The sequence below is a fragment of the Aquarana catesbeiana genome, linkage group LG12 (genome assembly GCF_042186555.1).
Source record: "Aquarana catesbeiana isolate 2022-GZ linkage group LG12, ASM4218655v1, whole genome shotgun sequence".
NCBI classification, from domain to species: domain Eukaryota; kingdom Metazoa; phylum Chordata; class Amphibia; order Anura; family Ranidae; genus Aquarana; species Aquarana catesbeiana.
In genome coordinates, this window is record NC_133335.1 from 188159218 (window position 1) to 188184918 (window position 25701).

At 47.0% G+C, this 25701-nt stretch overlaps 1 protein-coding gene across 1 annotated transcript in view; it reads right to left on the reverse strand.

Annotated features, from left to right (window-relative positions):
* Window positions 1-24929, reverse strand: part of RBL1 (RB transcriptional corepressor like 1) — a 99332-nt gene extending 74403 nt beyond the window's left edge. The window contains exons 1-5 of the mRNA XM_073606322.1: window positions 24479-24929; window positions 12043-12176; window positions 11490-11690; window positions 472-536; window positions 53-181 (exon numbers count right to left, since the gene is read on the reverse strand). Of these exons, the coding sequence (XP_073462423.1) occupies window positions 53-181; window positions 472-536; window positions 11490-11690; window positions 12043-12176; window positions 24479-24640 (691 nt within the window). The 5' untranslated portion in view covers window positions 24641-24929. The remainder of the gene's footprint in view (window positions 1-52; window positions 182-471; window positions 537-11489; window positions 11691-12042; window positions 12177-24478) is intronic.
* Window positions 24930-25701: the final 772 nt, after the last annotated feature.

Below are 25701 nucleotides of genomic sequence, written 5' to 3' on the forward strand. Positions count from 1 at the left end.
TCAAAAAGTTGGTCCTACTAGCTGATAAATGGTCTACATTTAGAAGATGTACCTGTGAATGATGGATTCAGAAGGTCATCCTTATGGGGACACTGCAAAGTATGAACATAAACCAAATCCAGGCAGCACAAAAGCAAGTGATAAGAATTAACCAAATCATCGCCAATCAGACTAAAATTTCCTAAGAAAGAAAAAAGGACACAAAATCATGAACAATCTAAGCACATCTCTGTAAAGCCCCTCGACTGCTCATAAAAAAAAAATAAAAAAAAGATTAAAACTTGCTGTTCAGGCTGGTTATTTCTTTTAAACAAGCACTGAGCTACATAACAATCTTTGCTTTTTATTAAATTGTTCCAAGTTATCTGATACAACTTGTTCAGTTTTGCTATCGAAATCAAAATTCATTAAATACAGTAAACACAACTCACAATACAGTAAACAAATTTAGTAAATACAACTCGCACTTACCCTTTGCATATACAAATAGAGTCCAGCAGAAGTTGAAGAGATCTTTAACATTACACTGCAACTTCCTTAAAAACAGAACGTAAAAAGTTTCAACGATTAAGCATTATGTAACATTTTATTCCTCTCTAATTTAGCAAGACACACAAACAAGCAATCCATGTGAAATGGGGGTGACAGACCCCCGCAATTGGTGAACAACAGTGCTCCTGTCTGCCGTCATTTTACTAAAGGCAGGAAGGGGTGTTAAAAAAAAAAAAAAAAAAGGGCCCAGCAAATAATTTCTTGCATTATTACACCATGCATACACAGCTTACAAGAGAAAAGGCAAATGCCTAGACACATGATCTATGCATGAACAGCAAATCTTAATGCTGACCCTCCTTTCAGCATACACTAAGCATATGGCTAGGCACCCCATTACTTTTTTTTTTTTACAAAACAGAATGTTCCTTTATTGAGCATACAATCAAGATACATGGTACAATTTTACAGAATGCACTAAAGCAAAAGACAAAGTACAGGGGAACAGTTGGTCAGGGACAAAGCACACATCTGAGAAACAACAGACCATAGTGAAAAAGGCAAGACCCCCCAAGGAGGGCTTTGCATCACAACCATCTTTAACTAAGGCAGCAGAAAGGCATAGCAGTCACCCCAGTGCAGAGATCCTCCTACAGGGAGGAAATTCCTCCCAGGCCGTCCAGGGCTGCCATACCTTACTGAACTTCTTGGGGCAGCTCCTGTTAATGCAAGCCAGTTTATATAGTGGTAACAAAAAAACAAACAACATTTTATTGATTTTTCCTAAGAACCCACAGAGGGAGGGGAAGGAGCATGCCACCTCAAAACAATTTCCCTCTTGGCATAAAAGAAAAGATATCCAAACAGTTTAGTACAGCGAGGCCCCTGTTCGTCATCCTGGATACCGAAAAGAGCTTGTTCTGGGGAGCCAGGGAGACTCAGCCAGAGGCGGTAATAAGCTCCACTACCTCCTCCCAGTACCAGACAATCATCGGGCAGCTCCAAAACATGTGGATAATAGGATTTTTTTTTTTTTTTAACAGCTTACCTGTAAAATCTCTCTTTTGAAGTACAGCATGGGACACAGAGCCATAGTAATTACTATGTGGTTATAGTCCACCTTCAGGTGCTGGACAGTGGCACACCCTAAACAGGAAGTTGCCTCCCTATATAACCCCTCCCATACCGGGAGCATCTCAGTTTTGTAGCAAAGCAATACACGTGTATACTAGAAAGAGGAGCGGGACCTCTGTGTCCCGTGATGTACTTCAAAAGAAAAGGATTTTACAGGTAAGCTGTTATAAAAATCCTATTTTCTTTAATCGTACATCACGGGACACAGAGCCATAGTAAGTACTATTTGGGATGTCCCAGAGCAATGCCAACTGAGGGGAGGGAGACAACAAAAGAAGGGCACCCTGAGATCAGAGAACTTATACTGCTGCCTGCAGTACACTGTGCCCAAAGGCGACATCCTCATGTCTTTTTATATTCACCTGATAGAATCTGGTAAATGTATGGATTGAAAATCAGAGATAACCAGGTGCAAATTACGCCACCCCTGACCTGTATTACCACCTCCGCGCTATGTTAATAAATGTCAAAACCCTACCAAAGCTGCCACTTAACAATAAAATGTATATAAACCGAATTCACCAAAGGAAAAATTATAGATGAAATAGTGGCGCTTATCCCCAGGTGGGGAGATGCCAGACACTCTTATCCAGCCAGTGAGCTGAATACAGACGTGACTAGAGAAAAAGTGAAAAAAAAAAAAAAAAAAAAACATACATTGCTAAATATCCCAAAAAGTAAAAATTAAATAAAAATTAATTATTCAATATGAGCTAATATAAATTATAACACTCAGTGAAAGTGATATACAAATATATAAATCCAAGAAAAAAAAAAAAATAGAATTGAACACAGTAAATGTCTATAAAGTCCAGAAACCAATCAATCGTGAAAAATAATCGTGAAAATATTTGAGGAAAGTCCAAAAAAAGAGTGAGGGTGACTCCAAAACTGCTCAGCTGTGTTTTCAAACATCCACCACACCTCTGTGACGTGAAACCACTCCCTGCTGAAATTCAAACTCACCAGCTGTTAAGGCCTCTCACTCTCGTGTTTGGCCTGACAGAGCCTCTAACCCACTTACATGGGGGTTAACATGCGATTAAATCTTTATGATGAAACATGTCGGGGCGTGACTACACGGCGATCTCACACGAGTACTAGAGGAGGGAGTGAAGGGGGACAGAGCGGAGCTCCAGTGAAGGGACGAGTGCTGCGGTCCGCCGTGGCCTGCCTGTTGTTATTTCAGTTGCTATTGCTTGCTGTGGGAGTTCTCCATTTGCCGTGAAGTGACTTGCCTGTTATTTTATTTTAAATGTGAGTTCATTACAAGTTGTTTTATATGTGATTATATCTTTTAAACGAGATTACACTATTGGAGCTTCTTTTATTTTTAGGTCATACTACCAACCTGAGAAAAGCGGTGTTCCTATGGAACAGTGGAGGTGTATGCTCGCATGTTAACCCCCATGTAAGTGGGCTAGAGGCTCTGTCAGGCCAAACACGAGAGTGAGAGGCCTTAACAGCTGGTGAGTTTGAATTTCAGCAGGGAGTGGATTCACGTCAGAGGTGTGGTGGATGTTTGAAAACACAGCTGAGCAGGTTTTGGAGTCACCCTCACTCTTTTTTTGGACTTTCCTCAAATATTTTCACGATTATTTTTCACGATTGATTGGTTTCTGGACTTTATAGACATTTACTGTGTTCAATTCTCATTATATATTTTTTCTTGGATTTATATATTTGTATATCACTTTCACTGAGTGTTTTTATATTAGCTCATATCGAATAATTTAATTTAATCATTTTTACTTTTTGGGATATTTAGCAATATATGTTTTTTCACTTTTTCTCTAGTCACGTCTGTATTCAGCTCCCTGGCTGGATAAGAGTGTCTGGCATCTCCCCACCTGGGGATAAGCGCCACGATTTCATCTATAATTTTCCTTTGGTGATTTCGGTTTATATAAATGTATGGATTGAAGACCAAGTTGCGGCCTTGCAGATTTCAGCCATGGAGGCTTGGTGATGCACTGCCCTCGCAGCACTAACAGCCCTAGAAGAGTGCGTTTTGATTTGAGAGGGTAGAAACTACCTCTTCAAACCAGAAGCTAGAACGATTACTTGTCGAATCCATTTAGAATAGTAGATTTCCAAAAAAACATCAGTTTTCCGAATCTGAGTAGTCATCTTTAAAGTAGACTGACTGCTCTCACATCAAGAGAATGTAGTGATTTTTCTTCCATAGAACAGGGTTCTGGAAAAGATGATTAAACTAGGATATTGTTCTGATAAAAACCTGATACTACCTTCGGTAAAAAGTTAGGATGAGGACGCCATACTACCTTATCCTTGTGAACAATATGGCTCTCTACAAGAAAAAGCAGCCAAGTCTGATACCCTTCTTGCAGCAGATATGGTTACCAGAAAAAATAGTTTCCTTGTCAAAAAAAGGACCAAGGGAATATGTCGTATCGGTCCAAAAAAAGGCTGTTTCGTAATGCCGCCAAAAACTAAAATTCAAGTCCCAAGGGTTCAGGGGTGACTTAACCGGGGATTAAGCTACGAGTTAAAGAGAAAGCGAAGCAAGTGGTCATTGAAATACAGATAAGGCCGAGACCTGTCCTTAGAAAGCACTCAAGGCCAGCTTTTATTTCTCACCCCATCTGCATGAAAGTCAAGGATTCTAACTTTGACCTATTTCCTGGGGTGCAACCCCTGGTTTCACACCAGGAGACATATGCTTCCCAGACTCCATAATATAGAATTATGGAGCCCGACTTTGCATTAACCAAGATAGAAACCACTGAACCTGACAGCCCACATTTCTTCAGAGTGTGGGTCTCAATAGCCAAACTTTTAAATTTAGCGTTTGTAAAGTAGGATGGAATACCGGACCTTGCGAAAGAAGGTCTGGCTGTGGCAGTAAGGTCCATGGGTCCACTACTGTCATCTTTACGATCCCCGCATACCAAGATTTCCTGGACCCCACAAGAATCACAGACTTCCCTTCCTGCTTGATTCTGCAAAGAAGCCATGAAGGCAGGCAGAATAGGAGGAAATGCATAAATCAGTGAGAACCGATTCCATGGGAATAGCAAGGCATCTGTTCCACATGCTAGCTGATCCTTTGTTTTTGACACAAAGTTGTCGATTTCTTTGTTAAACCTGGACAAAAACAGATCTATGTCTGGGATACCCCATCTTTGACATATAGACAGGAAGATATCAGGAACAACTGCTGGCGAGTCAAGTAGTCCGCCTGCCAATTTTCTATCCCTAGAAGACCGCCGATAGGCAAAGTACATTGTTTTCTGCCCAAGATAGAATATGATTCACCTTACTCTGGGCCGCACAACTTCTTGTGCCCCCTTGGTGGTTAATATAGGCCATTGCTGTGGCATAGTCTGATTGAATCCTGGCAGGAAAATACCGTAAACTAAACGTTCAGGCCCTCAGAACCAGGTGCTCTGCCTGAATTTCTAGGATGATAATGAGCAAGGTCATTTCTGATCTAGGCCACTTCTGTGGTAAATGAAAGAAGGATTTTCCCCTTTGCAGATTTTTGGATATTAACCATAAACTGAGGCTCCCAGCCTACAGTATCTGGAATTTCCAGGTGGTCCATCTGGGTGCTAACCAGGCCTGACCCTGCTTATCCTCCAAGATCAAGACGAGATCGGGCGCTTTCGGGGTGATGTGGTCGTAGGATTTGGAGCCGATAGGATATTATTTTGCAGCAGTCTTAAATGAAACTGAGCATAAGGAACGGCCTTGAATGAAGCCACCATCTTTCCCAACAACCTCATGTAAAGTTGAATAGAAGAATTTATCTTGCTTCGACCACCTAAATCAGTTCCTTTATGGCGCTGATCTTTGCCTGGGGCAAGAATACCCTTTTCTGGGTGTACCTATGATCAGACCCAAGTATCTTAGCCCTTTTCATGGTTTCAAAGAACATTTCTCCTAGGCTGAGAATCCAACCTAGATATATCAGGTAGTTGAATGTGGTGACCATACTTTGGTCTAAGCCGGCTACCGACTGGACTATCAAGAACAGATCTTCCAGATAAACCATAATCGTTATACCTTGGGCCCTTAATCTGGCTAGAAGAGGGGCCAGAACCTTTGTAAACACTGAAGGTGCAGTAGCTAGACCGGAAAGCAGAGCTACACACTGAAAATTAAGATTTTCCACCTTGAAAACTAGATATTACTAGTGAGCGAGAAAATGGGCATATGCAGGTATGCATCTTTGACATTGATTGACACCAGAAGTCCTCCTCCTTGTTGGATGGAGATAACTGATTGGACTGACTCCATGCAGCAAAAAAAAAAAAAAAAAAAAAAGTGGTTATATTCAGGAATCGATTTTAGATTTTTGAGATCCAGAATGTACATTTGGATTTAACCAAACCCCCAACCTCTGCTCTTACATGGGGGCCACCACGATCACTTTTTGCCAAAAGATGGTCCAATGCTTGAGAGAAAGACTTTTCTCTGGATCCTTAGGAACGTTTGATCTGAGAAAACGAGGAGACGGCACCTCCAGTTTGTACCTTGGAGCTATTGAGGAAGTCCCCCATTCGACACTCTTCCTGCCAGATCCTTGAGAACTGCAGAAGAATTCCCCCTATTGAGCGAGCGGGGGCGCCTCCTCATAAGGAGGCTTCAGTATCTTGTAGGTTTCCTCCCCCAAGACCTCTTTTGTCCCTGGGGTTAACCCTGAGGATTACTTTTTGAACCTGACGGCGGAAGCTGTCCTAACTGCCTGGAGGCTGATGCCCCTGGCAGAGAAGAAGGAGCTTTAAAAACGAAAATACATTTACTCCTTTTCTTAAATGGCAAAAGGGGTACTTTTTCCACTAGAATTTCTTTGGATGTATTATCCAAAACATCCCCAAATAGCTGTTTCACCGCAAAAGGAAGACTAGCCAGGATAGAATCTCTCAAAGCAACTACTGCAAACATAAAGCTGCCAGATCCTGGGCCTGCTGAGCAGGATAACATTGAACACCTGATTAAACTAGTCTCTCAATGATTAAACAATTACTGTCAGCACAAAAAAAGTGTTTTGTTTTTTTTTTAAATAGGAATTCCAACTTTTTATCTGTTGGATCCCTAAACATTTGAGCATTGTCTGCCGGCCAAGTCAAACTCTTATTCACAGAGGATATAACAGCATTAATTGCTGGTATACCCTACTTAGTGAATTTCCTCCACCACAGGATAAAGTGTTAAAACCTTTTAGGAGGGAAAATAACACTTATCAGGGTGATCCTCTCAGATACAAAAAAGCTTTTCCAACAATGAATGGACAGAAAAAAAAGGCATGCACAGTTGAGGAGGCTTTAGCGAACCCAAACACTCAGTTAGGCCCCTTTCACACTGGAGCGGTTTTCAGGCAGTATTGCGCTAAAAATACCGCCTGAAAACCGCCCCTAAACAGCCTCCGCTGTCTGTTCAGTGTGAAAGCCCGAGGGCTTTCACACTGAAGCGGTGCGCTCGCAGGACGGTAAAAAAAGTCCTGCGAGCTGCTTCTTTGGAGCGGGGAAGGAGCGGTGTATTCACCGCTCCTAAACCGCTCCTGCCCATTGAAATCAATGGGACAGCGCGGCTATACCGCGGTAATACCGCGGCTATAGCCGCGCTGTACGAGCGGATTTAACCCTTTTTCGGCCGCCAGCGGGGGTTAAAACCGAACCGCTAGCGGCCGAATACCGCTACAAGAACGACGGTACAGCAGCGCTAAAAATAGCGCTGTTGTACCGCCGACGCCCCCACCACCCCAGTGTGAAAGGGGCCTTAAGGGTACATAAATGTGGAGCGGACCATTCACCAAGACATAGCACCATCAATCTTAAGATTGAAACAGCCGATTCTCCCGCATTGGACACCTCAGAAGAGGAGTCATCAGCCTCACCACAGTCCCCTGAGAGAATTAGTCTTCTCCCGACCCTAGTTCCTCAGTTTGAGGGTCTTGGGCAATGGAAGAGAACCTGTCGCATTTTGACTGGGATGCGATTAAAGTCGCTAATTTTTTTTTTTTTTTTTTTAAACCTATCATGGCTGAGGAAAAAAGATCGTTTTAGTAAAATAAACAGGAGCTGCAGTGTTGAAAACAGTTGCAAACATTTCATGGCCCCGATGTTCACTCTGACCAGCCACCCTCTCTCTCAAGGGAGGATGCCATTTGGAGAAATGAGTAGGCTTTCCAGAGCTTGAGGGAGACCCTTTTAGCTCTTTTTGGGGGTGTTTCAACCTCCCCTTCTGACCTTAGCCGATGCAAAGCAGAGGTACTACAAGAAATCGCATTCACTGCTTGAGCAGTAGTCCAGCCAAAGTTATTAATGCTCAGCCTGATGCAAATAGTAAATGTCTGTCATCAAAACCTCTTTCATGCTCCTCTTTGCTCTTATGTCTGACAATTTTGCAGCCAGCACTAATGCTTTTCTTTTCCATACACACTCCCGCGTTGGAGGACGCCAACGCAGGGCTAAGCCCCGCCTCATCTCACATCACCCCTCCTTTCTCTTTCAAAAAAAAAAAAAAAAAAAGTTTTCCTGCGCAAGCACAGGCCTCCGATGTGACGGGATCAGCTTTTGAGTGAGGGAGGGATGGCGTGGAGGAGACCTGGAAGCCACCGCCGAGTAGGGGCAGTGAAAGAAAACGGCATTGCCGATAGTTTTCAGTTCTCCCTTATACTCAGCCTCATGAAGAGGGGAAGAGTTCAGCACAGGTAGGGGTGTCTGGAGGAAGCAAAACCCCCCAAACTTACTGGAGGTCTGCCTGCTAGCTGGAGAAAAAAAGTCTGCTGCTTCTGTGACACAGCGTGATCTCTGAGCAAAGTATGAGAAGGTACGTGCTCCATACAGCCCCCAGTGGTGACTCTTAGGCATGACAACATTTACTTTAAAGGAGACATTTCATAAGAAAATTTAAAAATTCCTTAGAAAACTCCACTTACCTTTCCCGCCACAGGGTTTTCTGTGGTAAAACCAACAGACCCAATCTTCACCCTTCACGGTGGGTTCCGTTAAACCTTCAGGAACCGGGGAACCCACAATCTTGGGCCTGTAACAGCACCCCGCCAGTAAAATTTTATGGCCTTAAATACCAAAAGTACTGGATCTCGGGGTCCAGCCCTCTAAAAAGAGAAGCTTTTACAAGCAAAGGCCTTGTTTCTTCGGACACAAGGCCCGGGTACCATTCAATTTGGCCTAAAAGACACTTTGAATGGGTATGGCTGCATAGCTAGCCCTAGCAAGGATTGCTCTAGTGGAGCTCAGCACAGCTTCACTCGTGACCAACACTTTAGACATTGGCAAAAAAAACAGATGCTCCCAGTATGGGAGGGTTTATATAGGGAGGCAACTTCCTGTTTAGGGTGTGCCAGTGTCCAGCACCTGAAGGTGGACTATAACCACATAGTAATTACTATGGCTCTGTGTCCCTTGATGTACAATTAAAGAAATATGTTCCCACCTCAGTTCGGCATCTAGGGCAGGGCAGTCCTGAGATCTCTGGGGGTAAACTCTGCGCAGTCTCTGGGGGGGGGGGGTGTAATACACTGTGCAAGAACTTAACTTCTGGGGGTTCCAACTCTCAGTAAATCAAGGTATAGGGCAGGCAGTGGTTTTGAAAACTTTTCTTGAACCAACAACTCAATGGGATCCATTCCGAGCCTTAGAGGGGCCAAGAACTGGGCAAGGGCTGCATGGCATAGTTGTAGGTACCTAAAATACATCCACCCAGGTAAATTACATTTGGCTTTAAAACGTATGAAAGGGGAACAGAACACCCGCCAAAAAAAAAATCTCCAAGAACTTTAACGCCATATCGGGCCCAAACCTGGGGATTAGGGAGAGCCTGAAACTGAGAGGCAGGAGTTCCCCTAAAGTGGGCAAAAAGGGGACCGCCTATGGAGATCCAGAAATCTCCGCCTGGTCACAGCCCAGACCTTGAGTGTCGTTCTAGTGGGGTGTGGGAGATCTATGTAAGCCCTATGACCTCTGTAAACTAAGTTACCCAGTTCCCGAAGTGATCCCAAGACGGCCGCCTCAAGACACAGCAGCATTGGAGCGGGAAAGCACATACCACCACCTGACTGACAACAGTAGTAGGTCCAGAAGTCTGGTAAAGCTAGGCCTCTGCAACGGACAGGGAGAGTCAATCTAGCCAGTCTAGGAGTAGCTCCTCCCCAAATAAAGGCACCTATACATTTATCTATGTCCGGAAAAAAAAAAAAAAAAAAAAAAAAGAAGGACACCCTATTACGTTTAATTATTATTATTATTATACAGGATTTATATAGCGCCGACAGTTTACGCAGCGCTTTACAACAACATTAGGGCAGACAGTACAAGTACAATACAATTCAATACAGGAGGAATCAGAGGGCCCTGCTCGTTAGAGCTTAATAAAGAATTAACCACTTCCCGCCCAGCCTATAGCGGATTGACGTGCGGGAAGTGGTTCCGTTATCCTGACTGGGCGTCACATAACGTCCAGCAGGATAACATGCCGCCGCACGCCCGCATCGTGGCGACTGGAGCGGTGTGTCAGTCTGACACACCGCTCCACCAATCTTGGTGGAGGCCAATCATGGCTGATCAGGATGTCAATAGGAAGAGCCGTTGATCGGCTTTTCCTCACTCGCGTCTGACAGACGCGAGTAGAGGAGAGCCGATCGGCGGCTCTCCTGACGGGGAGGGGGTGTCTGTGCTGATTGTTCATCAGCGCAGCCCCCCCCCCCCTCAGATGACCACACTGGACCACCAGGGATTGCCACTAGGACCACCAGGGAAGGGGCAACATGTGGATGGCCAGGTATGTACCCCACGGCCATCCACATGTGCCCAGTAAGTGCCCAATCTGTGCTCACAAATGGGCACTGATTGGCACCATATTGCCTAGATGCCCTGCAATGCCACCCATCAGTGCCACCCCATCAGTGTCAGCGGTGCAACCCCATCGGTGCCCATCAGTGAAGAAGAAAATGTACTTATTTACAAAAATTTTTAACAGAAACAAAGAAAAACTTGTTTTTTTTCTAAATTTTCTGTCTTTTCATTTGTTGCGCAAAAAATAAAAAATGCAGAGGTGATCAAATACCACCAAAAGAAAGCTCTATTTGTGGGAACAAAATGATAAAAAAAATTGTTTGAGTACAGTGTAGCACGACCACGCAATTGTCCTTCAAATTGTGACAGCGCTGAAAGCTGAAAATTGGCCTGGGCGGGAAGGTGTCTAAGTGCCTGGTATTGAAGTGGTTAAGCTACCATTTGAATTTAACCACTTGTCAACTGCCCCACAGCAAATTTACTGCTATAGAGTGTCCGCGCTGTGCAGGATCATTTTTTATATAATATAATTTTAATGTCAACCTTTAAGCGGACCTTCAGTCATTTTTTCATCTTACCATCTATTAAAACTTTTGCCCTTGTTTTATCTTTGGATAGTAAAACATTATTTTCTGCTAGTAAATACCTTGTCTGGTAAAATGCCTAGGCTTATGACACCATGCACATCTCTCTCTCTCTCCTGAGAGAGTTTGTCAGGAAGGGAAGCTCTCTGACCGCACTGGTGTGAACTATGCCATTGAAACCCATATAACCTACTATTAATGAGTTTTTGATGCAGGAAAAAAAAACAAAACACGCACTGGACTGCATGTGGTGTGAATTGGCCCTAAATCTTCAGGAGGTCAAGTGGTTAAAGTACCCAGGCATTAAAAAAGTGTCCGTTTATGTGCAGAATTGGAAGAGTACCTTAGATAAAGAGGCACCAACTAAGATGTACAATGCAAGGACAAGAAAATCAGGGTGTTATTTATATTTAAATGCACAAAAGCAGGCACCATAGCCTGCCATCAAACTTTACCATCAGCACATCTGTTTATCAGTGGAAGAAAAGCAATTTACCTTTGTTTCCTACTTCTAGGCAGCCTAGGAGGCTCTTCGTGGCGATTTTGAAACATGTCCATGAATATTGGTTCAAATTTTTTGAAGATTACTGTAGATACCTCAAAGTTCCTTTCCAGCCGTTCCACTCGCTCTCTGAATTCCTGGGGAAGGTTTGACATGTCCATCCACTTCTTCATTTTATTGAAGAACTGAATCAGGCTATTGGAGAGCCAAAAAAAAAAAAAAAAACCACCACATGCTTTTAATGGTAACAAGTCAGTATTCAAAATGGAGTACATGCATGATAAATAAAAAAGAAATGCTCTTGTATATCACATTTGACAATATAAAAGTTAAAGAGCATGATTAAAACCTGAAGCTAATGTGCTGAACGAGCTGCAGATACTAGGGGGTCCAGTTATAAGTTTTCACACATGTTCACCAACTGAATCCAAATTAGAAAAATAGCTGAATCTTGGGTGAAAATTGTGCGAGAACATTTACAAATGGACCCCTATGTATTTTATTAGTTTTGAACATTATTTTTTTTTTTTTAAATATAAAAAAATACCTAAGTTTGGCTGAACGGAGTATACGAGTGAGGGACACTCCATTTCCTTCCATCATTCCTCTTCCAACAGTTGGAATGACGACTTTCCGGCACTCTGCGTACAATGCGCATGCAAGCCAGTGTTTCACGTCACCCTATGAAAAAAAAAAAAAAAAATAATTTAAGCCCCAGCAAGGAAAAAGGAACATAGGTGCAAAAGCATATAAAATGCACATTCATAACCCTTGAAATAAAGGAAAGTCAAAGCTGACTATGTTTCATGTGCATTTAATATAACCCCTGAAGCGCTAGGTAACCATATTATATGGCACTAAACACCCAGTCATTTCCAAACCCTTTTACAGAAGTTCCCATCATGAACAAGGCAATGTTGTACAGTATTGTGGGGGGGAAAAAAAAAAAAAAAAAAACACACAAAAAACACAAACACACCACTACACAATTGACTGTTTCTTCACATCCTAATCAATTTTATTTCATTTCAATGCATCAAAAGTAATGGGCTAAATCCCATATGTGCTCTTTGTCAGCAAGATCAGAACAATAGGTTTGCTGCGCGGTTATAACTAAAAAAGACAAGGTCTAAAGCCAACAAAATATTTATGAACTAGGCTGCAAGACATAAAGGACATAAAGTTATTTAAGTTATAAGATGGATCTTCAGCACGCTACCAAGAAGCTCAAACAGTCCCAACCTTGCAGCCCTAATTTTGACGAGTGGATTGGTCAGTATGATGAAAAAACACAAAAAGGAAAAAAAAAAAAAAAAAAAAAAAACACACACCATGCACCAAAATAGTGTAGAGCTTCCTATATATTTGAAAAACCAAACAATGTTGCACAAAAAAACTCAACACATTTACTGCAATAATTTAAGTATTGCTGTCTCCCATACTCTCCATTTGTGGCCACTGGAATGCAAACCAAGCAAGGTCCTAACTTTAAGGACACGTCAACTTGAGGTTAAGACCTTAAAGGACACATCCTCCCTTTATAATGTATGTTAGGGCTGTCCCTACTGTTTGGATGTGGCGTGATGTATTTGCTAGGGACCCCCTTTTGGTCCATGAAATGTAACAAATATGTCCAAACAGTAAGGGGAAAGTGCTGACCTAGATCATGAGGGGGAGGAAGCCGGGACACAGTGTGGGGTTGATTTACTAAAGGCAAATCCGCTTTGCACTACAGGTGCACTTGGAAGTGCAGTCGCTGTAGATCTGAGGGGAAGATCGAAATGAGGGGAAGCTCTGCTGATTTCTATCATCCAATAATGTACAAGCAAAAATGCTGTTTATTTTCCTTGCATGTCCCCCTCAGATCTACAGCGACAGCACTTCCAAGTGCACTTCTAGTGCAAAGTGGATTTGCCTTTAGTAAATAAACCTGTGTGTTGCTGTTTGGTTTGAAGTTAAAACTGAACTCCAGGCACAAAAAAAAAAAAACAAAAAAAAAAAACAAAAAAAAAAAAACCACATACTTACCTAGGTGCATGCAGCATCAATCTGATGCTGCATCTGTCGCCCGCAAAATCTAAGACTGAGAACTCAAAGACCATTGATCGCACAGATCTCGGTCTTTAGTGAGCAGTAACTATCGGTCACGGGCTCTCTACTCTGCCCCACTATCGCTCACTGGAGCACCAAACTGGAGATGGGGTGGGAGCAGCTGGCTCAGGCTCTTAGTAGCATGCTGTGACTGCTTGCAGCTTCACAGCCAGCTGTTCACTGCTCTGAATGGTCATACAACTTTCTAGGACCCGTGACAGGTCCCAAAAGGCTGCAGGGGGGAAAAAAATAAATAATTGTGTGCCAAATGTGAAGGTGCAGGAGGGTAGGAGGTAGAAGAGCAGAACTTCACCCAAAACGTATATTTCTTAATAGCCACAAAGATATACATCTAGGTTTGCAAACCCAATTATTACCATGTAAAAGAAGCAGTGACATCACTGGGCTGCTCTCTGCCTAAATATACATCTCCCCCTTTTCCTAGGAGTTTACGTCTGATACTGTATTTTACCTATCACAATTATGCTTTGAACATTATTAGCAGTTCCCAATATTAAAAAGGGATAGTAAAGGCTCATTTTTTTTTTTTTTTTTAAATAAAAAACATGCTATACCTACCTGCTCTGTGCAATAGTTACACAGGTGCCCCCCCCAGTCCCACTGCAATTGCCGGTTCTAAGCCCCAGTATGTCCGCATCAGGAGTCTGGGGGTTAGAAATCCTGAGGTGAATGTCCAAAACATCCCTCATCAGGGAGACATTTTGGAGCATTCTAATTGGTCAACGCCGACCGATCAGCAGCCACATAGCCCATCCTGTCAGATATGGAGCAGACAATTTCTAAGCCCCGGGCTCCTGGCACAGATCTACTGGGGCTTAGAACCGGCGATTGAGACGGTACGGGTCAGCGGGACCTGTGTAAGTTCACCTTACAAATCTCTCTGCAAATGTGAACTTACACTTTTTACTTGGGTTATTTTAAAAATGTGTTTCTTCAAAAGAGAGATTGGGGTATTTAAAAAAAAATAAAAATAAAAAATTCATACTCCCCTAGGCGGATGCAGCATTGGCCCAATGCTGCATCTGTCCCCAGCCGCCTCAAAGACAGAACTGAGCGAACAAAAACTGCTGATTGTTCACTTCTTGGTCTTCAGAGAGCCAGTCACCAGCTCTCTGCCCTGTCCATCCCATGCTTACAGGGGCACCAGCGGCTCGCTGAGAGGCTGAGCAAGCTGTCGGTCCATGCTTCTGGGCGGATCCCAACCACATGGTCAGGATCTTTTCAGAGCTTGGACTGGCTCTGTGTTAGCCAAGTGCTTTGGCCCTACTTCTTTAACCCTTAAGCCCCGTACACATGGGTCAAACACCGGCCAATTCAATAAAAACCAGCAGACATTCTGCCCGTGTATAAGGCACTCAGTACGACAGAAGCTGACTTCTGTTGGACAAGCACTCTGGAAAACCAGCAGTTGGCCGGCTCCCCATCAGCACTCTCAGCCAACGGTTGAGAGCACCGACAGGCGTGTTCTGGCGGGAGGGCCGAACCCCTGACAGGACACAACAGTTCAGCGGGGGAGATCACTGTACTAACATTGGATCATTAGTACAGCAGCTCCGACTGGAGCTGACAGTTTTTTTTCCATTCAACCTACTGGGTTTAAACTAGAGGTCGACCGATATTTGGCTTTTTTTACTTAGGCATCGGCTGATTGTGCTGATAAAGAAAGCCGATTATAACTTCAGCGGGACTTGCAAATGACTTCTGTAATAGAAGTCAATTGCAAGTTGTCTGAAGGTTTCTTCTCTCCTCCTCTGGGCAGCCTGCCAAATCTGATAAGAAGATACATTTGTATCTCTTCGGGTTCTTTTATCAATAGACTGAACTCCGTGTGTAGAAGTTCTCAGTTTAACCATTTAAAGACTAAATCTTTTTTGACATTTGTTGCTTACAGGTAAAAATCCTGTATTTTCTGCTAGAAATTCACTTTGAACCCCCAAACATTATATATTTTTTTTAGCAGAGACCCTAGGGAATAAAATAGCGGTTGTTGCAATATTTTATGTCACACGGTATTTGCGCAGCGGTCTTTCAAACGCAATTTTTAAAAATAAAATACACTAATTAAAAAAAAAAATAAGCAGTAAAGTTAGCCCATTTTTTTTCGTCCAAAAGTTTTGGTTACCTGTTTTTGTGTATTTAATATTTAAGATATAGTTATTTTTTTTTTTAATCTAAATTATACATACAAGTGAACTGATTGGAGGTTTGTTTTGTTCAATAAATGTAAAAAATTTTCTGTATCACTTATTACTTAAGGTTGCGTTCACACTGGAGCGGGCAGGCGTTGACGGTAAAACGCTGTTAGTTTTAGCGGTGCTTTACCGTCATTTTAGCGGCGTTATTCGGCTGCTAGCAGGGCGCTTATAACCCAGCTAGCGGCCGAGGAAGGTGTTAAATGCGCCCCTGAAGTGCTGCTGCCGAAACGCTTTGCAGCCACTTCGGCAGCGGTGCGCATTCATTTCAATGGGCAGGAGTGGTGGAGGAGCGGTATACACCCCTCCAAGTATACACCACTCCAAAGACATCCTGCCAGCGCATCGCCTCAGTGTGAAAGCACTCGGGATATCACACTGAGACTGTAGGGAAGCCGTTTTACAGGCACTTTACAGGCGCTATTTTTTGCCCAAAAGCGCCTAAAAAAAACGCCCCAGTGTGAAAGGGGTCTAAACTGTTAGATTTTATGAGATGAAGGGGGAAAAAAGAAAGAAAAGAAAAAAAAAAAAAATCGGCCTAATATATCGGCCCCCCAAAAAAAAAAAATCGGCATCACATATCGGCCATCGGCCACCGCGATTTCTAAATATCGGCATCGGCCAGAGAAAAACCCATATCGGTCGACCTCTAGTTTAAACGGATAAATATAACGCGTACTGGGCTTTAATTTATTCTTATCAGTTCCTCCCCTATTTTTTAGCTATTGATATTTAAACTTTGTAAGTTGCAGGGACAACACTGCTAGAAAGGAGACTGATTTGAATTTGACAGCTCCAGTCTTTAGTAGTAAGGGCCACTCTGGAGACCAGTGCGGTCAGTCATAAAAAGATTACACAGTAGTATTGCAGCGTGACTATCGGCAATGGATTTTACACATCTACAGGCGGCCAATGGATGACAGTGCTGAAGTGCTACTATATGTAAGCTCTTACTTTAATGAATGAGCATTCAATGATAAGATACCAGCCAGACATCATTGATCGCTCATTCACAAATGGTGAAAGGCTCACACAGTGCTACAGTGCCCAGTGAGCCATCGGCCGGGCTGTGTATGTCGTCTACAAGCCGCCCTCAAACACACACACACACACACACACACACACACACACACACACACAGAGAGAGAAGCAGCTCTGATTGATAAGTCGCTGGTATGCCCTGTTATGAACAAGCGATCAGTGCTGCTTGTTCATTCTTTTCCAAACAATTTTTCTTGAAAGTTTTCAAAAAAGGTACAAAAAAAATCACACGACATTTTAGTTAGCTGAACACAAAACTTGTAGTACACAATCAAAAGCAACAAGTAATAGAAGTACTTAAAACACTTTCATAACATGCCCAAAGAGCTTTGATAGGAGCAACTGTTAAGCCAAAGAAGCCAACTGAATAGTGCCAAAATATCTTGAGCGTATGTGGTAAGGCACTCCGGCTCCAAGATTGGAGACTGTCGTCCCTTGTATATGCCTTTGGGCAATAAAGCAACAAAGAATGTATTTCAAAGAACAAAAAAAAAAGAGACACAGAAGGAAAAATCAAGAAATCTACATCCCCCTCTCCGATCTAGGAACACAGCAGATGATAGATCTCAGATAATATCCTGTTAAAGCAGACATTCAGTCATTTTTTTTTCATCTTTCCATCTATTAAATCTTCTGCCCTTGTTGTTTTAACTTTGGATAGTATAATATTTTTTTCTGCCAGTAAATACCTTATACAGCCCACTTCATGTTTCTTGTCTGGTCGTTAGTCTAGGCCTAAGGCATCATGCACAGCTCTCTCACTCTGGTGAGGGTTTGCCAGGAAGGGAGGAGGGACAAGTCATAAGAGGGCCAATGAAAGCTGCAGGTGTGCCTCTGTGTAAATCCATGAAGTGAACATCAGCTTCAGCTGCCCACAGTTAAAATGAATGCAGCCAGACATAGTGGAGGGAGATTTCTGCAGCATATTTGGCAAGTACAGAATCACAGTATATATAAAATAAATATGCAAAGTGGTTGGAGGGAAGCTTCAGAATGCCAAAGATGTTTTTATTACAAATTATGTGAGCAGACTGCAGTTCCCCTTTTTAATCCAAGGATGTTTTCTCAAATAATTTGGTTTGTTCATTCTTACTACTAGAGAAGGAGTTGTGGCTGTAATGATTGTACATTCATAGCAGTGGCAGATAACTCAGATTAGGAGACAGACTGGCTCTTCCGGATACACTGGGCCCCCAAAACGCAGACAGTATGAGTACAGGGACTGACCCCCACATGGATGTCAAATTGCAGCCGTGTCCTAATTGACACGACATGGGACTTCCTGCATGCTACACCCGTGCAGGCAAAATACAGCCCTCACATGGGTGTACGCTTAAAGAGTAAGGCTGGCCATACACTATTCAATTTTCCTGTTCAACTTTCCTTTAGATTTACCAAAACCATATAATAGGAGGTCAAACCTAAACACTTTCAATTTGGATGCAATCAGGCAGGCCCTTGTACTACATAGTTGAAGGTAAATCTAAAGAAAATTGAACAGGAAAATTGTATGGTGTATGGCCAGCTTAACTCTACTTTTGTTGAAGAGAAGAAAAATAAACACACATTCCCCTCCGGGTGATCTGTGTACATCGCAAGGATTTTACCAAACTTTGTTGATTCCTACCTTTTGTTATTCTGAAGAAATCTGTATGGGTGTGGTTTTATAATTATCAGCTGCTGCACTTACAGGGCTCTAATAAGGAAAGTGGCAGGGTCTGCATCCAATTAGATGTGATTTCCTATTGGGAGCATCTCACCAAAAATTAAATTTTTGTTGCAGGGGATGCTAAAAATCTAATTTGTATCTTAGTGCAGACTTCTGGGAAAATTGGGGAGCCAATAACACAAGCAGGAAACAACATTTTCAGGGGCGTTCTGTTGTGTACAGGAGGCCTCCAGGTAGCCATTTTTCAGAAAATTACAGAGCTGCAGATTGAAAAGGAAAGGTGTATATATATACACACACACACTTTATTTTCCCACAAAAGTGTAGTTACCCTTTAAGTACCCCCCCTGTGACCAGGGTCTTAGCCGGCTCTGCAATGCCTGTACATTAAGTGCCTCTACACTCCATCTCAATGCACCACTCTGCACTGCTTGTCTGCCCCCCTTTATCCTCTTCCACACCACCACCTCCTGTACAGATCCCTCTCCAGAACACGCGCTCTCCCCTCCATGTAAACAGTAACGTGTCATATCTGCATTGTTTTAGCTGCCAATCAGATCTGACCCATGTAGGCTCCATACAAATGACAATCAACACACATCGCTACGTTATTATACACAATTTATATAGCGCCAACAGTTTACGCAGCGCTTTACAATGTAGAGGGGGACAGCACAATTACAGTACAGTTCAATACAGGAGGGCAGGGTCCCCCTCCCCAGTGAGCACCCCCATAGTATGAGGACCCCCTCCCCCCGTACAGAGTGTACCCGCATAGTATAAGGACCCCTCCCCCTGTACAGTGTACCCCCATAGTATAAGGACCCCCTTGTACAGCGCGTACCCCCATAGTATAAGGACCCCCTTGTACAGCGCGTACCCCCATAGTATAAGGACCCCCTTGTACAGCGCGTACCCCCATAGTATAAGGACCCCCTTGTACAGCGCGTACCCCCATAGTATAAGGACCCCCTTGTACAGCGCATACCCCCATATAGTATGAGGACTCCCCCTTGTACAGCGCGTACCCCCATATAGTATGAGGACTCCCCCTTGTACAGCGCGTACCCCCATATAGTATGAGGACTCCCCCTTGTACAGCGCGTACCCCCATATAGTATGAGGACTCCCCCCGTACAGCGCGTACCCCCATATAGTATGAGGACTCCCCCCGTACAGCGCGTACCCCCATATAGTATGAGGACTCCCCCTTGTACAGCGCGTACCCCCATATAGTATGAGGACTCCCCCCTTGTACAGCGCGTACCCCCATATAGTATGAGGACTCCCCCTTGTACAGCGCGTACCCCCATATAGTATGAGGACTCCCCCCGTACAGCGCGTACCCCCATATAGTATGAGGACTCCCCCCGTACAGCGCGTACCCCCATATAGTATGAGGACTCCCCCCCGTACAGCGCGTACCCCCATATAGTATGAGGACTCCCCCCCCGTACAGCGCGTACCCCCATATAGTATGAGGACTCCCCCCCCGTACAGCGCGTACCCCCATATAGTATGAGGACTCCCCCCCCGTACAGCGCGTACCCCCATATAGTATGAGGACTCCCCCCCCGTACAGCGCGTACCCCCATATAGTATGAGGACTCCCCCCCCGTACAGCGCGTACCCCCATATAGTATGAGGACTCCCCCCCGTACAGCGCGTACCCCCATATAGTATGAGGACTCCCCCCCGTACAGCGCGTACCCCCATATAGTATGAGGACTCCCCCCCCGTACAGCGCGTACCCCCATATAGTATGAGGACTCCCCCCCCCGTACAGCGCGTACCCCCATATAGTATGAGGACTCCCCCCTCCGTACAGCGCGTACCCCCATATAGTATGAGGACTCCCCCCCCCGTACAGCGCGTACCCCCATATAGTATGAGGACTCCCCCCCCCCGTACAGCGCGTACCCCCATATAGTATGAGGACTCCCCCCCCGTACAGCGCGTACCCCCATATAGTATGAGGACTCCCCCCCGTACAGCGCGTACCCCCATATAGTATGAGGACTCCCCCCCGTACAGCGCGTACCCCCATATAGTATGAGGACTCCCCCCCCGTACAGCGCGTACCCCCATATAGTATGAGGACTCCCCCCCCGTACAGCGCGTACCCCCATATAGTATGAGGACTCCCCCCCCGTACAGCGCGTACCCCCATATAGTATGAGGACTCCCCCCCCGTACAGCGCGTACCCCCATATAGTATGAGGACTCCCCCCCGTACAGCGCGTACCCCCATATAGTATGAGGACTCCCCCCCGTACAGCTCGTACCCCCATATAGTATGAGGACTCCCCCCCCGTACAGCGCGTACCCCCATATAGTATGAGGACTCCCCCCCCGTACAGCGCGTACCCCCATATAGTATGAGGACTCCCCCCCGTACAGCGCGTACCCCCATATAGTATGAGGACTCCCCCACGTACAGCGCGTACCCCCATATAGTATGAGGACTCCCCCACGTACAGCGCGTACCCCCATATAGTATGAGGACTCCCCCCCCGTACAGCGCGTACCCCCATATAGTATGAGGACTCCCCCCCGTACAGCGCGTACCCCCATATAGTATGAGGACTCCCCCCCGTACAGCGCGTACCCCCATATAGTATGAGGACTCCCCCCCCCCGTACAGCGCGTACCCCCATATAGTATGAGGACTCCCCCCCCGTACAGCACGTACCCCCATATAGTATGAGGACTCCCCCCCCGTACAGCGCGTACCCCCATATAGTATGAGGACTCCCCCCCCGTACAGCGCGTACCCCCATATAGTATGAGGACTCCCCCCCCGTACAGCGCGTACCCCCATATAGTATGAGGACTCCACCCCGTACAGCGCGTACCCCCATATAGTATGAGGACTCCACCCCGTACAGCGCGTACCCCCATATAGTATGAGGACTCCCCCCCGTACAGCGCGTACCCCCATATAGTATGAGGACTCCCCCCCCCACAGCGCGTACCCCCATATAGTATGAGGACTCCCCCCCCCCCCCCGTACAGCGCGTACCCCATATAGTATGAGGACTCCCCCCCCCGTACAGCGCGTACCCCCATATAGTATGAGGACTCCCCCCCCGTACAGCGCGTACCCCCATATAGTATGAGGACTCCCCCCCCGTACAGCGCGTACCCCCATATAGTATGAGGACTCCCCCCCCCCCCACAGCGCGTACCCCCATATAGTATGAGGACTCCCCCCCCCCGTACAGCGCGTACCCCATATAGTATGAGGACTCCCCCCCCCCCGTACAGCGCGTACCCCATATAGTATGAGGACTCCCCCCCCCCCCGTACAGCGCGTACCCCATATAGTATGAGGACTCCCCCCCCCCCGTACAGCGCGTACCCCCATATAGTATGAGGACTCCCCCCCCCCCCCCGTACAGCGCTTACCCCCATATAGTATGAGGACTCCCCCCCCGTACAGCGCGTACCCCCATATAGTATGAGGACTCCCCCCCCGTACAGCGCGTACCCCCATATAGTATGAGGACTCTCCCCCCCCCCGTACAGCGCGTACCCCCATAGTATGAGGACTCCCCCCGTACAGCGCGTACCCCCATAGTATGAGGACCCCTCCTCCCCCTGTACCCCCATAGTATGAGGACCCCTCCTCCCCCTGTACCCCCATAGTATGAGGACCCCTCCTCCCCCTGTGCCCCCATAGTATGAGGACCCCTCCTCCCCCTGTACCCCCATAGTATGAGGACCCCTCCTCCCCCTGTACCCCCATAGTATGAGGACCCCTCCTCCCCCTGTACCCCCATAGTATGAGGACCCCTCCTCCCCCTGTACCCCCATAGTATGAGGACCCCTCCTCCCCCCGTACCCCCATAGTATGAGGACCCCTCCTCCCCCTGTACCCCCATAGTATGAGGACCCCTCCTCCCCCCGTACCCCCATAGTATGAGGACCCCTCCTCCCCCTGTACCCCCATAGTATGAGGACCCCCCCGTACAGCGTGTACCCCCATAGTATGAGGACCCCCCGTACAGCGTGTACCCCCATAGTATGAGGACCCCCCCGTACAGCGTGTACCCCCATAGTATGAGGACCCCCCCGTACAGCGTGTACCCCCATAGTATGAGGACCCCCCGGTACAGCGTGTACCCCCATAGTATGAGGACCCCCCGGTACAGCGTGTACCCCCATAATATGAGGACCCCCCGTACAGCGTGTACCCCCATAGTATGAGGACCCCCCCGTACAGCGTGTACCCCCATAGTATGAGGACCCCCCGTACAGCGTGTACCCCCATAGTATGAGGACCCCCCGTACAGCGTGTACCCCCATAGTATGAGGACCCCCCGTACAGCGTGTACCCCCATAGTATGAGAACCCACCTCCCCCTGTACCCCCATAGTATGAGGACCCCCCTCCCCCTGTACAGCATGTACCCCCATAATATGAGGACCTCCCTCCCCCCCATACAGTGTACCCCCATAGTATGAGGACCCCCCCTCCCCCTGTACAGCATGTACCGTCATAGTATGAGGACCCACCTCCCCCCTGTACCCCCACAGTATGAGGACCCCCTCCTCCCCCCTGTACCCCCACAGTATGAGGACCCCTCCTCCCCCCTGTACCCCCATAGTATGAGGACCCCTCCTCCCCCCTGTACCCCCATAGTATGAGGACCCCTCCTCCCCCCTGTACCCCCATAGTATGAGGACCCCTCCTCCCCCCTGTACCCCCATAGTATGAGGACCCCTCCTCCCCCCTGTACCCCCATAGTATGAGGACCCCTCCTCCCCCTGTACCCCCATAGTATGAGGACTCCTCCTCCCCCTGTTCCCCCATAGTATGAGGACTCCTCCTCCCCCTGTTCCCCCATAGTATGAGGACTCCTCCTCCCCCTGTTCCCCCATAGTATGAGGACCCCTCCTCCCCCTGTACCCCCATAGTATGAGGACCCCTCCTCCCCCTGTTCCCCCATAGTATGAGGACCCCTCCTCCCCCTGTACCCCCATAGTATGAGGACTCCTCCTCCCCCTGTTCCCCCATAGTATGAGGACCCCTCCTCCCCCCTGTACCCCCATAGTATGAGGACCCCTCCTCCCCCTGTACCCCCATAGTATGAGGACCCCTCCTCCCCCTGTACCCCCATAGTATGAGGACTCCTCCTCCCCCCTGTACCCCCATAGTATGAGGACCCCTCCTCCCCCTGTACCCCCATAGTATGAGGACCCCTCCTCCCCCTGTACCCCCATAGTATGAGGACTCCTCCTCCCCCTGTTCCCCCATAGTATGAGGACTCCTCCTCCCCCTGTTCCCCCATAGTATGAGGACCCCTCCTCCCCCTGTACCCCCATAGTATGAGGACCCCTCCTCCCCCTGTTCCCCCATAGTATGAGGACCCCTCCTCCCCCTGTACCCCCATAGTATGAAGACCCCTCCTCCCCCTGTACCCCCATAGTATGAGGACTCCTCCTCCCCCTGTTCCCCCATAGTATGAGGACCCCTCCTCCCCCTGTACCCCCATAGTATGAGGACCCCTCCTCCCCCTGTACCCCCATAGTATGAGGACTCCTCCTCCCCCTGTTCCCCCATAGTATGAGGACCCCTCCTCCCCCTGTACCCCCATAGTATGAGGACTCCTCCTCCCCCTGTTCCCCCATAGTATGAGAACCCCTCCTCCCCCCTGTACCCCCATAGTATGAGGACCCCTCCTCCCCCTGTACCCCCATAGTATGAGGACCCCTCCTCCCCCTGTACCCCCATAGTATGAGGACTCCTCCTCCCCCCTGTACCCCCATAGTATGAGGACCCCTCCTCCCCCTGTACCCCCATAGTATGAGGACCCCTCCTCCCCCTGTACCCCCATAGTATGAGGACCCCTCCTCCCCCTGTACCCCCACAGTATGAAGACCCCTCCTCCCCCTGTACCCCCATAGTATGAAGACCCCTCCTCCCCCTGTACCCCCATAGTATGAAGACCCCTCTCCTCCTCTGACCTCCAGGCTGTAGGTGCTCCATGTCCGGGTGAAGTTGCTCAGTGTTCGGACCGCCGTCTCCTCCTCCAGGTTCAGCTCCCCGCACAGACTCTCCAACTCCTCCCGGGCCCTCTCCCCGGCTCCCCCGTCCGAGGAGTTGGAGGACTCGTCCCTCTCCATCATTATTATTATTATTCTATGCCCTCCGCCTGGTCTCCCCGCACTTCTCCTTCCCACAATCCCCCGCGACACCAAAAAGGCGCGAAACTGGACAGGCTCACACCCCGCCGTATCCCTCCGCCGGCCGTACTTATCCCCGACACCCCCTCAGACCGGGGCTTCCCTCCCCATCCGACCCCCACATTGTACACCGGGGCCGCCGGAGGGGCTGGGAAGGGGGAGAGAGAGACTTTTTTTAGCCCATAGTCCCAGAACGGCGGAGGGATACCAGCGAGAGGCCGCACTGTATTGTGGGAGTTGTAGTCTGTGAGGAGAGTTAAAGCCCCAACGTGTGTTCAATGTTCCTCCTCAGACACTGATCAGTACTAATCACTGCCTCTGTGCTGCCATCCGAATAGGCATTTTTTTTTTATAGTTGAGTGTGGAAGGAATGCAACAGTCATTTCTTGCTGTCTCTACGATTGGGGAAAATTTCCTTCTCCTCCTGTAGCAGAGAAGCAGCAGGAATTTGGTTGAAATCTCTTGAAGTGAAGGGAATTCCTCTCATGGATAGGTGTCCCCATTGGTAGATTCGCACAAGGCGATTACCTGTGTTCCTCACGTCAGAGTCTCATTAATGTCTATTGGGGCACACAGGAGTATGACACAAAGCCACCATATTCCAATATGAGAGGAAGGTCCTCCAACTCACCCTGTGTGCGGTCCAGAACCCACAAACAACCACATGGCCTATTGGGACACATTGGTTTTGTCTGCACCGCCCTGTATCCCAATAGAGGCCGCAGATGAAGTACAGGAGGTGGTCAGAGGCTGCGGACACGATACAGGACAGAGGTGGTCAGAGGATGCGGACACGATCCAGGACAGAGGTGGTCAGAGGATGCGGACACGATACAGGACAGAGGTGGTCAGAGGCTGCGGACACGATACAGGACAGAGGTGGTCAGAGGATGCGGACACGATACAGGACAGAGGTGGTCAGAGGCTGCGGACACGATACAGGACAGAGGTGGTCAGAGGCTGCGGACACGATACAGGACAGAGGTGGTCAGAGGATGCGGACA